The 19090-nt window shown below is 33.8% G+C and overlaps 1 protein-coding gene across 1 annotated transcript in view; it reads right to left on the minus strand.

The window, feature by feature from the left end:
- The window catches only part of Rchy1 (Ring finger and CHY zinc finger domain containing 1), a 75570-nt gene that overhangs the window by 18675 nt on the left and 37805 nt on the right, over nt 1–19090 (minus strand). The window contains exons 5-7 of the mRNA XM_090413585.1: nt 18557–18701; nt 8566–9156; nt 7569–7683 (exon numbers count right to left, since the gene is read on the minus strand). Coding sequence (XP_090269711.1) covers nt 7569–7683; nt 8566–9156; nt 18557–18701 — 851 coding nt within the window. The remainder of the gene's footprint in view (nt 1–7568; nt 7684–8565; nt 9157–18556; nt 18702–19090) is intronic.

The following is a 19090-nucleotide window of genomic DNA, read 5'->3' on the forward strand; positions in this document are numbered from 1 at the left end:
CTTTTACATAGATCCTGCTATAAATTTGACCATTTATTCAAAGAAAGCATAGAGGCCTTACTCCATCGGAATGACTGTATATCTGTATCAAAAATCTGGGAAAGTCTAATCAGGATAACTCATTAATTCATATTAATTTTATGTTATTTAAAATTATTGAAATTATTAATATTTTTAATTCAATCATGTCTCTGCTTAAAAATATTTCTCTTTAATAGTGATATAACATCACTCAGCTTATTCTATTTATAAATGATCTATTGTTAGTATTCCATCTTGTATTTTAAAACTGTTCTTGTATTGCCACTGAAGATGGTCTGCAATTTTCAGACCAAAATATTTGGCTAATTAAATATCTTTCTTGTGTGTACATGCTTATATTATACAATCTTTATGTCACAAGTATCCATAAAATATCAAGAAATTACACTATCGGTTTCATCTTCTAACAAAGTATAATAAAGTCTCAAGTGAAGTGACAACTTCAAGTCTAGTCTACTTGTGTATGGAGACAGATGAGTTTAGATCATCTTGCTCTAGTGTCCTGTAATGCACAGCACATTTCTTTTCAGACATGTATACTGCCAGGCATTATGAGAATATTATGGCAATTCGACGTGAGTCATCTCCTTGTACAAGCAGTCTAGTCATAAAGTTACTTCATGTGTCAATTTTTGTTGAATCCTAAGTACTCAAAAACATCTCATTACCAGCAAATTATTACTTCTGTACTAATAAACTACAAATATACAAATTTATTAGCATAATGTAAGAATCAAATCACAAGAGCGACTCTTAAACCAAGTGCTGTAGAATCATTCCTATTACAAGGATTATTAGGGCTAAAATGTAACCCACTGCAATTTCAGTTCTATGTTGAATATAATCAATGCACCAGTTTTTTTCTAGTAGAGATATTCAAGAGGAACAGCATGTGAAATTGGAAGTGATAAATCCAATTAAGAAAAACTACTACAAACACTTTGAAACTAGTTAAAAACAATCAAAATGTGTCATTTTCTTAATTCTTTTCCTACTCCACAGACATCTCTACAGGTTACCTCATGCAATTAATCTGAAATATAATTCATATCTAATGAGACACATTATATATGAATCAAGACTTGAAAGTTACCCAACTCAATGAAGCAAACTACAAAGGTGAATATATAAAGATAAAGAAGAATGGATGTAACTTATGTTTGTACACAAATCCAAAGCATATCAGGAACAAAAAAGGCTGGTTCTATTGCCTTGGAAGTCTGTTGTTTTACATTAGCAAAACCTGGCTTCCAGAGACAGATATACTAACTGGAGTTGTGTATAAGATGTACAGCATTTTTAGGAAGGATACAAAAAAAGAGGGGATGAATGTAATTTTAGTAACAACATTCCATGAAGCGGCAAGTTTGAAACTATTTAGTGTAAGGTGAAGGCCAAGATGAAATATGATGGGTGTTGTATCAGACGTAGTGGATCAATTGCTAGTGACAATGAAATGCATTTCCAAACTAATAATTACTGTGGGGAAACTAATTATCCAAACACTGATTGTATAGCCATGAAATCTACAAGAAGAAAGATGTAGTTTATTGAACTATTGCAAGGCAACTTCCTTAAGCAGCATGTGACAGGAGGGGATCTTGAGGTCAGTGTGTTGAACCTGATTACAGCATTGAGGTTTCAATCGACCCCTCCCCCACCAATTAATTAGTGATTGGTAACATGGACTCCACTACTCATTCCACAGTAGATTTCCTAACCTTGCCAACAAGCTATGGAAAAGGTCGAAGAAACTGATGTGGTTGTTCTTGATATTTCTAAGGCATCTGTTCATGTCTGACACTGAGGTTTTCTTACCAAAGCTATAATCTTATGGTCTCCCTCCTACCCTCTGTGACTGGATTGTCAGCTTCCTCTTCGGTCATTCGCTGTGTCACGGCGAACAGTTTCCTCTCATCAGATTTATCAATACAGGTATCTCAAAACCTTGTGTTTTCCCCATGTTCTTTCTCTTATACATCAATGACTTTTCTACCCTCAAATCCTATCCATAGTTTTGTTCCATCTACCTCTGTTCCTTGGAACAGAACATTCCTATACCATTTTCCCCCATAAATACAATACCCAATTCTTCAAGAAACACATTAAGAGATTTCTTCTTTCTTCCTAACCATTTGGTCACACACACACACACACACACACACACACACACACACACACACACACACACACACACACACACACGGCACTGTTGTATTATAGGTTGTGACCTTGAATGTGTACGGGGGGGGGGGGTATAAACTACAATAACAACCACCACAACCTCATTAAATGTGATCTTATTGCAATTAGATTCCTAAACCATTTATAATTAATCAGAAATTAAGTATAGAAGATTGTTTCAGAAATAAAGCTATTCCAACAATGATTTCAAAAAAAGTTCATATGTTCCTCTATTACCAATAATGCTTCTGGTTCAGATAATACCCCCTTCCCCAAATGTGCTCAAAATCTGAACTACAGAATTAGCACTCATCTTCTATCACCTATTCAAGCTGTTATATTTGGTATTCAATAACAAGGAAGCAAGTTTATATCCAGCTCATCTCCTAGAAGGGAAAAAAGCCAGTCATCCAAATGAATCATCTTGATCACTTTCTTTGTGTTTGAAATTCACCTTTAGACACAAGATGCAGAAAGTCTATAAACACATGTGGTTGTTCTTGACAATTTTCAGGATATTCAAGTTCTGGCACTGAAGCCTCATTACCAACCTACCAGCTTATGGTCAGTCTTCATTCCTTTTTTTTTTTTTGATTGGATCATCAGTTTCTTTTCTGTTCATACTGCCATTCAGAAATCTTTATAGAATTCTGAACACAGATTTCTCTAGGAATGTTGAGATCTGTGCTTTCACACAGACTCTTCCTCCTATGTCAATGACCTTCTCTAACTGATCACAATTCCTATCTATATTTTTCTGATGACCTTTCCTTCAATATCTGAAAACCCATGCTAAACAAATGACAAGCTTCAAGATCATCCAGAAGCATATCTTAAATACTGATTTTGCCATTCTACATGAGAATAAACTAGTGAGCTTCAACACTACCAAAAAATAGTCCTATCTTATTTCTCTTATAATAAGAAGATCACTTTACTCCCAGTTACTTTTTTATAATAAGAAGATCACTTTACTCCCAGTTACTTTTTTATAATAAGAAGATCACTTTACTCCCAGTTACTTTTGATAATATCAGATCTCTAGTCAGGATCATGATCTGTTCTTGAACTAACTTCACCTCTAGCCTTTTAGAATATAAACTCATTACATATCTATGGCATCCTCAAAAGAAGCTTGATAGCATCTTCAATTCCAGATAATAATTCTTACCAGTGCAACTCCTAGCATTATATAATTCATGAATTTGTCAAATGTTAAAATACCATTCTCACATTTGTAGTAGTGCACAAAAATAAATAAACCTCCATAAGAATGCTTTGTTCTTTAGAATAACCTTTCCTCATCATTTTCCAAGGATCAAAAAACCTACAGCTGTTTGAAAGCACATTCCTCCGCGACCATTTGCCCTTACACAGAACCTTTAGTAAAGATTTTGTGACTTCATGTGTGTGGGGGCAATGTAAGAGGTGGCCTAGAAATAATACAGTAGTTGCCAGTATAACAACAACAGTAATTAAATTTCATGATTATTCTATAATTTTTGAAACAATTTTTGTAACAAGCCTGTGTTTCATTGTTTGTCTAAATATTATATTCCTCATATACATTGCATTATGTTCTGCCAATAATTTTTTTTGCTTTGATGTGGATGCTCTGTCCTATTACTTCTGGGTCACCCTGTATATAAAATGTCAAGTATATTGTATATAACACCAGTTAAGAAAGAAAAGGATTTAAAGCAAGGTACAAAAATCCTATAGTACATGAACTGCACATGCTGGTCTCCACTTGGTTAATTCATTCATAAAATTTTGTTGTACTAAATGCCTACATAGAACTAAAAATTAAAGATGCCAAGAAGTTATGTTCTTGGTTTCATCCTTTATTCAAGTATAAGCAAACAAAGTTTGTGCGTGAAGTCACTTCACATGTAAACTTTGTTTGATTACACTTGGATGAAGGATGAAACCAAGAATATAACTTCTTGGCATCTTTAATTTATAGTATAATCAAGTGGAAAAACTTTCAAAATACATAAAGCTAAGTTTTCTGTTTTACTTAAATTTATTGTACAGTTTATAATAAAAGAAAACCAACTTCACTTAAAATACTTGCTAGCAAAAGGCATTCAGATAATTCATTATTCCCATTGAAAAGTGAAAAGCAAACACCAGGTGAAAAAATGTTAAACTGCTAATGTATAGTATACACTATAAAAATTAAAAAAAAAAAAAAAAAAAAACACAAAATGCATAAAAAAACCAAAACAAAGCTAAAATTTATAATCCCAATACAAAATTAATTCATTAGAAATTTATTCAAATAAATAAAATGTTTTGCAGAAGCAATTTAAAAATAAGAAAGACCAAATATCAAAAGTTAACTGCTACAGTTAGCCATTCTGTCAATAAAGAACTATTCAGCTCATCTTTCTTGGATCATAAAACTAACAATTTTCAAAAGGATAGTGTGGCAAAGTGCTAGAGCACACAAATAGTAAATAATAAGCCCATCTGCTGTTAAGTCAGAACCAATTTGTTTACTGAAAGGTGATATACAAATGATAACTGGCTGTTCAGCTAAATTAACTTATTGGCAAAAACAAAAAACTTTTTAGCATCTTATATTAAAAAAAAAAAAAAATAGCAAAGATAAGAAAATTAAGAACCTTTGTATTTCTGTTTCTTAGATTTAAAAAATTATTAAATTTTAAAATTAAATTATTAAAAATTAATCATTCACTTAGTAAAGAGGAAACATTTAAGTTTACTGCTCTGACATTAACTGTTCTTGGCTTTTGGCCAACCAGTTAGTTACAAGAGAGAGCTCACTTCATTCAATCTTGCCACAGACTATGCTGGACCCAAATTTTTGATTCCAGAACAATTTAAATAACACTCCAAAAAGTTTGGCTTATGTTACAAGAGCTGTTTGTTTATATATATATATATATATATATATATATATATATATATATATATATATATAATGTTAAAGATACCAAGCTATTTTAAATATATAAACCTGGTTTTTTTACTCCATTTCCCAAGTAACCAAACAGACAAGTCAGTCAAGTTTGCGCCTGCAAGTGTTGCAAGTCTAGCTGATCCTACACGTAGTGCAAGTCAAGGCAACTCATGGTAAACTTGCACTACGTGTAGGGTCAGCTAGACTTGCAACACTTGCAGGTGCAAACGTGACTGACTTGTCTGTTTGGTTACTTGGGAAATGGAGTAAAAAACCAGGTTTATATATTTAAAATAGCTTGGTATCTTTAACATATATTATGCCCAAGGTAAAAAACTTTCTACATATATAATTCTATCACCCTCCTTCGTTAGTTTTTTCAGTCTACAAAAGGATAGTAGCTGGAAAAGAAGTACTTACCACATGGTAGCATTTTTTGTCCTTTTCAAAATGCTATTAGAAATGAAATAAGAAACCATCAGACTTGAAAAAACTATTAAAAAAACTGAATGAAGACTTAAGCAACAATAGAAGACCTAATCATAACTAGCCTAAATTTGACTGTAATCCATTTTACAAATTTCACCTAAATGGCAATAAACCATCAAATTTTGATTAGCTCTTTCTACACCTGGAAATCCCAATCAAACTCGCACATAAGTACTATAATCTAATTTGATACACTGCTTCCTTTTATAATAGAGCGGCAAAAGGATTAGGTTGGATTCGCCACCAAATTCTTTTAGATTTTACCAAGATGGTAATAGTTCAACTCTTGTGCGATATTTATTTTTAGATATGCGGTCTAAAGTCATCAACACCGTGGCATATAGTGGTCCACTTCAACATGGCTGTTGTGCTGTTTAAGTTTAAAAGAAACATATCCACGAGTGAATGAACAACTTTGGAACACTAAGCATGATGCTGCTAGTAAATGCAGTTAACTGCTTTTTAAAGTTAAGGGATATTACATCCCATATTGTTTCATAGCTGAATAAGAAACTAAAAGAGTTTCATGCCGAATATAGTAAATATATAAAGTTCGGCGAGTCCAAGCATAAGCAAATACCTGGATAGTGTTACAACTGACCCTTTTAGGGAGTGAAACACTGAGGCAACTCATGGTAAGGGTGGAGCAAGCTCCGATCACTATTCTTGATATTTCCCCATAATGTGAAACCCAGCTCCTAGGAGCTGTATTACTGTTCTACATTATGAGTGAGAGAAGGTCACTACCCAGACCGGTTTCAACCTTTATTGAGGTCTCATCAGTGAGTAAGTAGACCTAGAAATACCAAGTTTGTAGCAAACAGAACTTACATATACCCTACTAGGAGAATTGCCAAGAAGGTGTCCTAATAAATTATTAATTATACGAAGAGCCAAAGGCTTCAATTCGGCGACATATAAACTTATTTAAGTTAAGGGATATTACATCCCATATTGTTTCATAGCCAAATATAGCAAATATATAAAGTTTGGCGAGTCCAAGCGTAAGCAAATACCTGGATAGTTGTAACACTATCCAGGTATTTGCTTACGCTTGAACTTGCCGAACTTTATATATTTACTATATTCAGCATGAAACTCTTTGAGTTTCTTATTTGGTTATGAAACAATATGGGATGTAATATCCCTTAACTTAAATAAGTTTATATGTGGCCGAATTGAAGCCTTTGGCTCTTCGTATAATTAGCAGTTAACTACGTTTTCAATTGATGGCAATACTGAGCTAAAAATATCATTAGTGCTATGGAAAGAGATTAATGTAATGAAAAAGGCCAAGTAGTCATTTTATTATTAATATTATGGTGTTTACTTCAATCCTTGATAAACAATATGAAGTACAGGTACAAATGTACATCTATTTCAGATTATATGTGAAGGGCTGAATGTAATTTCAAATGAAGATGCTTTGGAAGCAATTTTGAAAAGCCAGAAGACAGAAAAAGAATCCAATCATATTAAAAGAAGTTTATACATGCAAGATAAGTTGTGTAGGACTTGTTCAAGTAACTCTTTACTGTGAACAGCACTAAATTTTAAGGCAAGAGTTAAAATAATTGTAGTTTGGTAGCAATATTTAGTCAAGAAGATATTCTGTGGAATCTCAACATTACATCAGAATTTCACTTTTCATTAAGTGTTAAATTTTTGACAATAAAAACAGTTCTAGATTAAGGTTGTATTAACTCAAAACTAATAATTCAAATATCTTTTCGATTATGTCTTAAGTCACTAAGCTCAAATCATTCTCTTTAATCACAGGTTGATGTCATTTAGAATGAATTAAATAAAAAATAAACAAAAAAGAAGGAAAATTATTAAAAAATTCTCATTAATTATATAACATTTTCTAAATACATACTATTAATTTCACTTTGGTCAAAAAAAAATTATATATACAACTTACAAGAAAGTTGTTCAGCAGGTTGCAACTGATGAAATTTGACAGATTTTGCAAATATGGACATTTTGCTATTACAAAACAGGCACCAAGTAATATGTGGTTGTCCATAGTGAATTCCCTGCAAAATTAAGGAAATGCAACATTTCAAAAAAGAAACTTGTTTTACGATAATATTTTGTAAAAAACACTCTTACTTAAGCACAGAGGATACCTAAAAATGGATTATTCAGCATTAGAAAACATGATTCATTAGCTGAAATTAAAACCACTAAACTTGAAATATTATTGTTAGTCATTACGTTTACAGTTAACTATATTTTACAATGACTTCTCACTATTTTATTTTATTTATTTTTACAAGAAATAGTTTGTTGCAAAAAGTTTAGCAACCATTAAATTTCTTTTAAAACAGCACTGCTGCTTAGAGACTGTCTGGTACTTTTCAATAGTTTGTTCTATAAACCAGCGCTTCCCAAACTGGGGGTCGCAGCTGCCTTAGGGGCCATACGTTTTGTTGAGGGGGGGAGGTAAATAATGAAAACAAATTTAAAATGTTTTAAGATTTTTTTTTATCTTAAAAGAAACATTTAATTTTTATTATTTCTTTTTTGTTCTTTTATTTTAATGGAAAAAATCGCACATTGGTGTTGGTTCACAAATTTTGTTTCTTGCATATTTCGGTGCTTAATGAATATTAATAAATATATGCTTATTCATATAAGTTTCATTTCAAAAGGTATTGATAAGAAGCACAAAAAAATTACAAACGCAAAATCTTGAATATAAATACAATAAATATTATAATATGTCTGTATTACGATTTTTTTTTCCGATGGGGGCCGTTAAATATTTTAATTTTTGCAAAGGGGGTCTTGGTATCCATAAGTTTGGGAAGCACTGCTACTATTTTATTAAAGTGAGAATTAATAATAGTTATTAACTTTCAAAAAATGTTATAAAGGCATTAAATAAGCTTTTAAATTAATACTTAGATACTTACATTGGCATTCATATGTCTTGAGCAATTGAAACAGGTTACAGAAAAGTCACAATTCATAATAGGTACATCAACAGCCTGACAACCATTCAAATGTAAATATCCCAGTACTGCAGAATACTGATGAAGCATTGTGGGTTGGAAAAGGATTTCTTGAGTATGATGACATTTAGTGCACTGTACGCTATTACTGCGATGTGGAGGAATTGATATATCATGCCTAGTTTTACATCTGGCACACTGAACAGTTAAAGCAATCTTCTGGCATTCAAGAGTAGCAGCATGAAAGCCAAGCTGAAACTCAAGCAACTTTACTTCAGTTCCTCGTTTGGGAATAGACATCAGATTAGTTTTCACTTCAGTTTCTTGTTCTCTGGATGTATAATCAGAATATTCGGAAACACAACTTTGATTGTCCTTACCAATAACATCTGGTAAATGCAGAAGAACTGTTTCATTATCTTTAAAAACGCCAGAATTAGATACAGAATTCTCATTGGTTTGCTGTAAATCATCATGTTGAGCAGCACCTGTTAATTCTTCAAATGGAACAAATTCAATACCAGCATCCCTAGCTTCCAATTCTTTTCTCACCTAAGAGGGAAAAAGAAAGCTCTTTTTTTTTTATTATTATTATTAACAACAAACTGGAATAATTTTCTTCCAAAGTGCACAATGCATAAATAAAAATAACTAACTATTTGAGAACAGAGCTTCAGTTGATTTTCAGAAACCATATTTAAAATAAAAGTAGTTAGAGCTCCAAATGACTGTTGGAAAAATCAGATGAGATCTCAATTTATAAAATGGTTACTAAATGCTGCACTACATCTAGCATCAGAGCAAGATTTATAAAGCATAATTGAAAAGCATCCATACAAATACCATTGTATAAATATAATGTCATGATTAAAGGAGGTGTGTCATGGGAGATCTTTAATCTCATCTGCTCATCCTTTTGTGCTCTGAAGTTTGTTTATGAAAAAAAAAGTTTAGCAAAGATCAGTTAAATTAACACTCTTGCATAAATGGAGTGCATTTAGTGAAGGAACTTAAAAAAAGGAAGGGACAGAATGCTGTCTTGTAAGATAAAGAGCATTTACATATTTAAATTTTTAGTCTTACATTCAAGGTGAAGTACATCAACTGAAACAAGTTAAGTAGCCAGATGCATAGAACAATTAGCCATCAGTTCCAAGGATGATGTAATATTCTGGTATGCCAAGTAAGGAATTACAGTAAACCCTTGCCGAACGCGGGGGTTCCATCATTAATACATTGCGCACATGGCAAAATCGCGTTCCGCAAAGTTAACTTTCTATGAAAAAAAATGTGTTAGATATAGTTCAGATTAAGAAAGTATGTATGTATAATTTAAACTAACCTAAATATTGTTGTAATTAAAAGGGAAAAATAAAACAAATGTTAGTTGAAAGGATTTTTATTACTGCTTAATAAGTAGGTACATGATACAATTATTTTTTTTTTTAAAAAGCTAGTGATTTTTGCTTGGGACAATGACTGACGCAACTCTTTAAAAGTTTCGCAGTAAGGAGCGCAGAGTTTTTCAATGCCTTTCATAAAGTGTCCTCTTCTTTCCATTTGGGTCAATCTCCATTGCAAAATCAGACAGTTCTGTGCCGTTTTTAATAATTCGTTTAACTTCTTGTAAGTTAAAGGCACTTTATCTTCTTCTTCACTATCGCTGCTTTCACTGTCGGCTGGTGTTACAAGATCATCCAATTCTTCATTCGTCATTCTCGATTAATTCTTTGACTTCGCCTTCTTCCATATCTGAAAATCCTTCACCGCCAATTGCTTTTGCAATTTGTACGATTTCTTTGGCTTCATTTTCAATCGATGGAAATCCTTTAAAATTGTTGACAACTTCTGGCAAGAGCTGATGCCAGCAAGCATTCAATGTTGATGAATTCACTTGTTCCCATGCAAGTTTAATCACATTTCTATGCAGTGGCTTATGTCGAATCACTTCCAAAATGCCATTAGCGTGTCGTGCTTTCCTTCGTCTAATGCTTTATTTGCAGAGGTGTAAACATGCCTCACATAATAGGCTTTGAATGTTTTCATGTTCCCTTGATCCATTGGTTGGATTAAGGAAGCGGTGTTAGATGGGAGGAATAAAACCTCTACATTTGGATGCAATGTTGTGAGGGCTTCAGCATCGTGTCCTTTAGCATTATCGAGAATTAGGAGAACTTTAAAGCAGAGGTTTTGCTGTTCTAAGTAATGTTTGACTTCTTTAACGAATGAATTTTCAAACAAGTTATTAAAGAGGGCTTTTGTTACCCAAGCTTTTCTATTCCACTTCCACACAACAGGCAATTGCTCAAAGTTTTTTCCCTGCAATGCACGAGGCGTTTTAGATTGATAAATGAGCAGAGGCTTGCACTTAAAGTCGCCTGATGCATTTCCACAAAAAAGCAAAGTGAGTCTATCCTTAAAAGCTTTAAAACCTGGGACAACCTTTTGTGTCTTTGTGATGTAGGTTCGTTGTCCCATTTGCTTATAAAATAGGCCCGTCTCATCCCCATTGAAAACTTGTTGCAGAACGTAACCCCTCTCTTCAATGAATTTCAAAAATTAGGATTTGAATTTCTCTGCTGCTTCTTTATCCGCAGAGCCAGCTTCTTCCTGAAGCTTTACATTGTGCAAATTAAAACGACGCTTAAAGTTTTCAAGTCAACCTTTGCTTGCTTGAAAGTCAATTTTCTCTTAAGATTGGCCATTTTTATTTAAAACGAAAGAAAACAAATCTAAAGCTTTGTTTCGAATAGCAACACCATCCACAACTGAGCCTTTTTCATTACTTGATTGTCAATCCAAGCTATTAATATTTTTTCCATCTTTTCCAATTGTGGAATTCTTCTTGAAACTTGAGCAACCTTTGTCGAAGTATCGCCTGAAGCTTTGACACTAGACCGAATCTTTTCTTCATTCTCCTGTATTGTTCTTATGCTTGATTCGTTTATAGCTAGTTCTCTTGCAAGCGATGAAACACGTGTACCATTTTTCAACTTATCTAAAATTTTAATTTTCTAAGATAATGTCAAAATTTTGCATCTTTATCATCTTCATTCTTCCTGTTAGATGTCATATTGAATTTTTGAAATTAAAAGAAATACAAATGCAAAAGGAGAAGAGGATAAACACTGATAAATACATGATTACAGCTCTGCTAATGTGAGTGAAATGATCGCAACTCAGCCTGGGTCATTCAGCTAGTAGGCAGCGCCAAGCAGGGTTGCCAGCTGATGTTCTGCAGAGTACCACGTATGAATGAAATTCTAGCGTTGGACAAATTAAATGGAAACGATTAAGATAACGCGTATGTGCAAAATCACGTTCTGCAAATCTGCGTTCAACAAGGGTTTACTGTACTACAAAAAATTGGATGTAAAGCTTTCAGTATGATAGCATATTTGGTTAATTTCTCTTAGAGAAAAGATATTGACCAACTTATAGTACACTGGCTCTGTGGATGCAGAAACTTGAGAACAAAGAAACATGTCACCAATGCACTTGAAGACCCATAGATTTTATTCCTTAGGAAATAAAGATACACTGTTCCTAAACACAGCAGCAGCAGGAGAGAATGAAGGAGAAAAATTTGTTCAGTTGGAAATGAAGTGTGAAGGAATATTACATAGCTACTGCACATGTTTTTCAGATGTAGAGAATAGGTATAGTACTATTATCACCCTGTGAAAACAGCTCAATTGGTTTGATAGTACAAAAAACTAATTTCTTGAAAATGTAATAAACACACATATCCACAGTTAAAAAAAAGTTTGCTTAACATACTATAGTGTAAATACAGATATTCTGGTTGGCATCTCACAAACCACCAATGTAAGAGAATGAATGAATGAAGGAAATTCATAGCATATGCACTGTTGTATTTGAATAATAGTTATCTTTTCATGTGCAAGATTATAACCCATTACAGTATTAAGATCAGATATATGATCACCACTTCTCCAGTGAATCTTCTGTTGATGGTGTCTATTCAATTCTGCTGATGTCAAGTTTGCTTTGGTAGCTGACTTTCATATGTTCGCCATGGTTCTCCAATGAATACAGAAGGATCCTGTTTATTGGGCAATACTCTAGCAGCTATTTTTATCACACTGTACCATATTTTGCTGTGATTCAATCCATTACAGAATACAATTTAAATGACTAAGTCCCAAATTGCTACCCCATCCTTATTGAAATCTAAATGACTTAACAATGTGCACTATGAGAAGCTGAGGATTTGGTTCTGGATCAGAAGCCTTAGCTTGTTCTCAACATTCCTTGGAGGCCATGCATGGAGATCTCTTCTAAATTATCTGGTTTTGACTTCTAAGTGCAAATAAATGAACATCTTATAATAAAAATATTAACAAAGCTAGACTGATAAAATAAAGACTAATGTCATCCAGTGCAAATTAACATAATGAAATCTATAATAAAAACAGAATGGAAAAGCAGTGCCTCATAACAAAAATTAAAATGGTTACAAGAGATCATCTGAGGATACATATCAGGAATTTGATAATGATGAGATCTGAAACCAGAAGTTAAAATAATAGGAAGGTGGGAAAATGACAGCATTTCATTTGCGATTGAAAATCTGAAATGATCCTTGGAAGAATGAGGGCCTCCATACCCAAATCCATACAAGACTACCAACCTAACCTAGCACTGGTTCTCCAAAGAGTGTACTAAAGCAGTCCAAAATAAAATTCTGCATGTCTCAAATTCAAAAACCTCAATTTCTCAGCCAGCCTATACTACAATATTTGTCAAAAAAAGGACAAATCCAAATGACAGAAAGCTAAATGCAGAAAACTTCTCTACAATGCTTGTACAGAGCATTGAACTAATGAAAACATCATCTACCATACTAAACACAGCTCACTACATGCCACCTCTGTCTTTTTGTGAGAAATAGATCAGAAAAGTCCTCATTATTCTCAATAACAAGTTTCCTGGTGGTATACCTTTCCAATTGCGATCAAAATTTGCACTACCTACTCTATATCCCATTCCAACTATCACAATCAAATGGCATCTATTCAAATAGCATAGAAGCAAGTCTACATACACACAGGCCATCCCTAAAAGGGAGAATAAAGTAAGCCATTACACTATCATTCCAGTTTCCTTACTTCAATTCTTCAATGGTCAACTTCTTCACTACCTAGAGTCCCACCAATTAGTGATCATCGATATGAATTCTGTCACTTGTTTCACAGCAGAGCAATCTTATCCAGTTTTAATTATGGCAGTGTGTTTCATTCTGCTTCTTCATAGATCATTTTGTAGAGCTCAAATTACTTAAATTTCAAGAACTTCCATAACCAATCTTCTAAATGCTTGCGACTCTCCAGTGAGATGAAGATAATCTAGCGAATTTTAAAATATAGTTTTCAAAATGGTCCCATCTTATTTCTCTTAAGACAGATCTTTCTCACACCGGGAAAATACTACTCTTCAACACACTAGGGGCATGCACATCCTACTATATGAATCTCAAATCTACTCACTTTTAGACTACTCACTTTTAGAATACTATTTGTACCTTTTGGGCAAGATACCAAAAACGAATGTTTAATAACATCCAGAAGAGAGAGGTCTGCTTAACAGATGATGATTCTTTCAAAAGACTTCAATCACTTTCACTTACATATAAAACAGATAGACGGAACAGTACAAATGTACATTCTTGCCTCCCTCTGGCCAATTTTTACAGAGAATGGGGGAAAAAAAAATTATGTAACGACTATTCTTCAACTATCTGGCTAAGATACATTGATGTCTTCGCTAATCGGTCACTGGCTCAGATATGGTTTCATTTCTCCTTCATCTCTAACAGCCAATGCCCCAGAATCAGAATGTGTTTATAGTTGGGCCTTTGTTGCCACTTTAATCACTTATCTTCTTAATGATACTTCCTTCTGCAGTTTACAGAAAACCAACTCACAGATATATTCAAATTTTCACATCATTCCCAAGACCCAACAATACATCATCAACATCAATTTCCTGATATGTATCTTCAAGGGATGTTCAGTACCACTAGGACAGCACTACATGATTAAGCTTACATTATTTTCAATCTCCTGTCAACAACCTTCCTCTAAATTAGTATTACTTGTTAGCACCCCAATACTGCCCTATCTAACATTTTGTTTTTCTAAGGCACTTCTGATTGTATCAATCCATCTAGACGTTGATCTTCCTTTGGGTCTTTTTCCTGACGTCTTGGCATAAAACACCTGCTTTGCTAACCTTTCCTCCCCATTCTATTTAAGTGACACCACCTGCTCACATGTTCTTGAATGCAAACAATGTCAAATTCCTTCCTAATATTGTCATTTTTGATATGATTCTGCCCCTGATGCCATCTATTCAGGTTCTGATTTTTCTCAGAACTCTCATATATCACCATAAAACTAGTTGTGGTCTACTCTTTGATCAAGTGCTTTATTTCTAACCTAACTCTCACATCTATAACTTAAAATTGGTTTGAACACCATCTTGTATACTACTAATTTAGTGTTTTGGCTAAATTTCTCTTTTATTCCATATAAATTTATTAAACTGGCTCTCTAATATACCAGTTTTGCTTATTCTGTTGTTTATTTCCAAATTTAATATGCTATCTTCATTAAAAGTATGCTTAAATAGTTGAAATATTTTACTTTCATAGTTTTGGTTTTTTATTGCTGATTTTCATGCAAATGTTTTATAACTATTATTCAGTTTAGTTAGAGAATCCCAGAGATTCACACTGGATGTGTTCAGAAGTTCATCATCATCTGCATAAAGCAAGGAGATAAAGTTGATATTTCTGATTCTAATATCAGGTTTAATATCACTTTCTTTCATAATGCAATCCCCATGCATGATGAATAAGAACGGAGAAAATGTGCATCCATGTCTTACACCTGATGTAAAATCAGGTGTAAGACGTGGATGCAACATTTCAATATTTTTTTTATTTCTTATATTCTTTCAATATTTCTTTTAATTGTAACTGCTGACCTACTACTTAAATATGGACTATATATTATTCTGTATAATGTTCCATTCACTCCATAAAACTAGTGTTGTGAAAACACTTTTTTCTGGGCACCTTGTTTGTACACCTTTTCCAGATCCACAAAACTTAAGTATAGATTTCTGTTATGTTTCCATGATTTCTCAAGGAGGTGACGGTGAGTAATACCCTTGGAGGGTAATGGATGGCAATGCTGTAGCCAATGAAGTTCTAACTGAGGCTCGGCTATTGCTGTTACCCCTCTGCCATGATCAGAGCTTTAATAGCTCAATAACACCTTATCCCTACACTGTCCTCTACAGATAACGGGGAAGATAAAAAGCATTCTTGCTTCGCCCTTTAAGCCAGTCCTTATAAGGACTATAAGGATGATTTCTCAACTATTTGTTGAAGTAAAATCTGATCTTGACAACCTCTATTTGGCTTGAACCAAGATTGCTCTTCTCCAAGTTTCTCTTTCATGATTTTTCTCAACCACTTTTTAAGTATGCACACACAAATCTTAGCCAGAACACTTAGTAGAGAAATTCTTCTGTAATTCTGACATTCAGTTTTAATTCCCTTTTTATAGATGGGAACTATGAGAGTGCTATTCCAATCATCTAGATTTGACCTTCTTTCTGACCAGGCCCTCTGAATTTTACAGTGTAGCCACTGTTTTAAAATTTTTATACCTCCATATTTAAGCATTTATCATCTTTGATTCCTTTTACAGTATTCTTTCCTCCATTTCCTTTTCAATAGCTTCCAGAACATTTCCCACTTTCCTGATATTTATTTACTTTCTATATTCTTACTAAAGACTTTTGTTTAGCCACTTACACACACACACACAGCATAGCTTTCTTTCATCTTTCTCTCTTTTCTTTTAGGGCATCTGCCAACTTATTTGCTAGGAACTTTCAGCATGCTTTCTTCTTTTCCACAACCGCTTCTTTAACTTCTTATGGCCACTACAGCATTCTTATTTTTCTATCTTTGCAGACAAATTCACATTTTCTTCAGCATTTGCCATTGAGACTTCAAGGTTTGGTTCTTATTTTTGAACCAATTCTTTTTTTTCCAATAATGTTTGTATAGTAGAGTTCTGCACTTTACCTGTAAAAGCTGCTCAACTTTAATTCTTTTTAAGACTTTCTTACATACTGTTTTCTTTTCAATGTGATATTCAACTTTATCGTACTAAAACTAAGTGACCAATTTCAAATTGGTCGTACACTTTTGTATCCTGAACTGGCACGAAGATATCACTATCAACAATGAGACTATTCTTATTTCTTGTGAACTTGTACACATCTTTATGTTGGAACATGGTGTTAATAATAACCGGTCTGTATCCTGAACACCTTTTATTCTCTCATAGGGAGTAGGGTGAGGCTGTTTTAGCCCTATCCCCAAGAAGTTTATTTTATTATTTTTAATGAGGTTACAGTTCAATCTCCACTGGCAGCCAATCAGAGACAGCTGGCCCAAGGTCACTAATTTAAGCACCTCACAGTGAAGAGATGGCTAACAAGTGCTGCAATCTCGTGGTCCCTAACACAATATTTTAATGTCTGAAATAGTGTGGGTTCTACAGTCGATTTTCTTGAGTTGACAAGACAAAAAAAACAGCCTGCCCATGCCAGAAATTGACAAACTTGGGAACTGGTCGGAAAAAAGCTTAGAAAAAGTTCTTCTAGTCAGCGAATAGAATCAAACTTATAACACTCTTTCTTCAGGCAGTTTAGCACTGAAGAGTGCAAACACCACTTCCACTGAGCTACTTGTCCTTTTCTGCAAATTTTCCCAAAACATTTCTATATATTTGGTGGGATTCATTTCCTACTCTGCTTAGATCTCCAACAAGGACCACTTTTTCCATTTTCTTTATGTCAGCTGCCTGCTGTAACAACTAATTCCCCCACTTCTTCCTTAGAACCAAGTGGGACCATAGGCACAAATAAGTTTCACTGTCCATTTCTCCACCAGTTCTAGAGACCAAACATGCTCTAGAGGATGTTTGATCACTTCAGGCCTCCAATAAGTGGAGGCAGTGGTCTCATACCGGATGATGAAATTCATCTCCCATCTAAAGGAAATCACAAACATCCATGCTCATGGCAGGATTTGAACCCTGAAGAGTATGCTAACCAATCGGCAACTGGTTGGCCAAGTGGTTACTTGAAACTACCTTTCAATCTAGAAGTTTATTTTCATGTAGGGCATTGAATGCTATTGCCATGCCTTCCTTTCCTTGATTATTATTGCCTGAATGTAATATCCTATACATATTATTTATCAACTCACCTGTTTTTGTCTTCTTTGTTTCAGTAATGCTAATTATGTTCATAGTACTTTCCAGTTCTTCTGCAAGTTCAATTTCCTTCCATTGATCATTGTTGTTATCTTCAGTTCCTCCAACATTGAGCTTGTTCCAGTAGCTGGCTTTTCACTGTATGCCCTGGTTCCCTGATGATAACAGCAGGAGTCTTGTTTAACTGGACAATGCCCCAGGAAGCATAAAAATCATCATATTGTACCATCATATGTATTTCTGGTTTAAGCCAACAGAGAGTACAATTTAGTCAGCTCAGTCCCAAATAGCCAGTCCATCCTTGTTAATTCAGTACTCAGTGAATACCTGCTAATGGGGGTGCACCATAGGTGAGGATTGAACACTAGATTAGAAGCTCCAGTTGTTTCTCTGCATTCCTTAAAGAAGATGTGGAGGTCTCCTCCCAGTTATCTGACTTTGAATCTTAAGCAAACCCCCCCCCCCCACAAACACAGTATTATAAAAATAAAACACATAGTATTAAGTATTATAAAAATACTATGTGTACATAAAATATATGTATACTATGTATATGAATACTATCAGAAAATTAAAATGTTTATTACAGTTGCATATTCATGATGTGCAAACACAGATTTTTAGCTTACCATTCTTAATCCATTAGTAAATAGTTCTTGTAAATTTTGATCCAACCAAAGAAGAAAAGGCCGAAAAAGTAATTCAACTGTTTCTTTAATCACATTGGCTTCATATTTCTCAGCAAACCAAACACTGATCTTCTTGTTCAGATGTCTAATTGGGGAAAAAAAAAAGAAAAAAAGCTCAGTTTATAATTTCAATACAAATTATAAATACCCAGTCAACACTTCAAAACATTTTTTGAATCAACACCAAATTCATATAACAAGATTTCATGTCCATATACACTGTTTGGAAAGAAGTCAACAAACAATATAGTGTGAGGAACAAACAGCCATGGCACTCACCTTAATAAAATGTAGGATCACCTTTAACTGTAATTATTATTATTAATAAGAGACCTCCAGGGAGTCAAGGACTAATCGAGGGAGGCCACACACTACCCACACCAGCTATCATACTTATTCTTGAATTCATTCACTGCTTGTACTCACAACATCCAATGGCAATCCAATCCATTCCATTCACGCACCACCCTATGA

The sequence above is a fragment of the Typopeltis vanoorti genome, chromosome 24 (genome assembly GCF_054136105.1).
Source record: "Typopeltis vanoorti isolate ZY-2024b chromosome 24, IOZ_Tvanoo_1.0, whole genome shotgun sequence".
NCBI classification, from domain to species: Eukaryota; Metazoa; Arthropoda; class Arachnida; order Uropygi; family Thelyphonidae; genus Typopeltis; species Typopeltis vanoorti.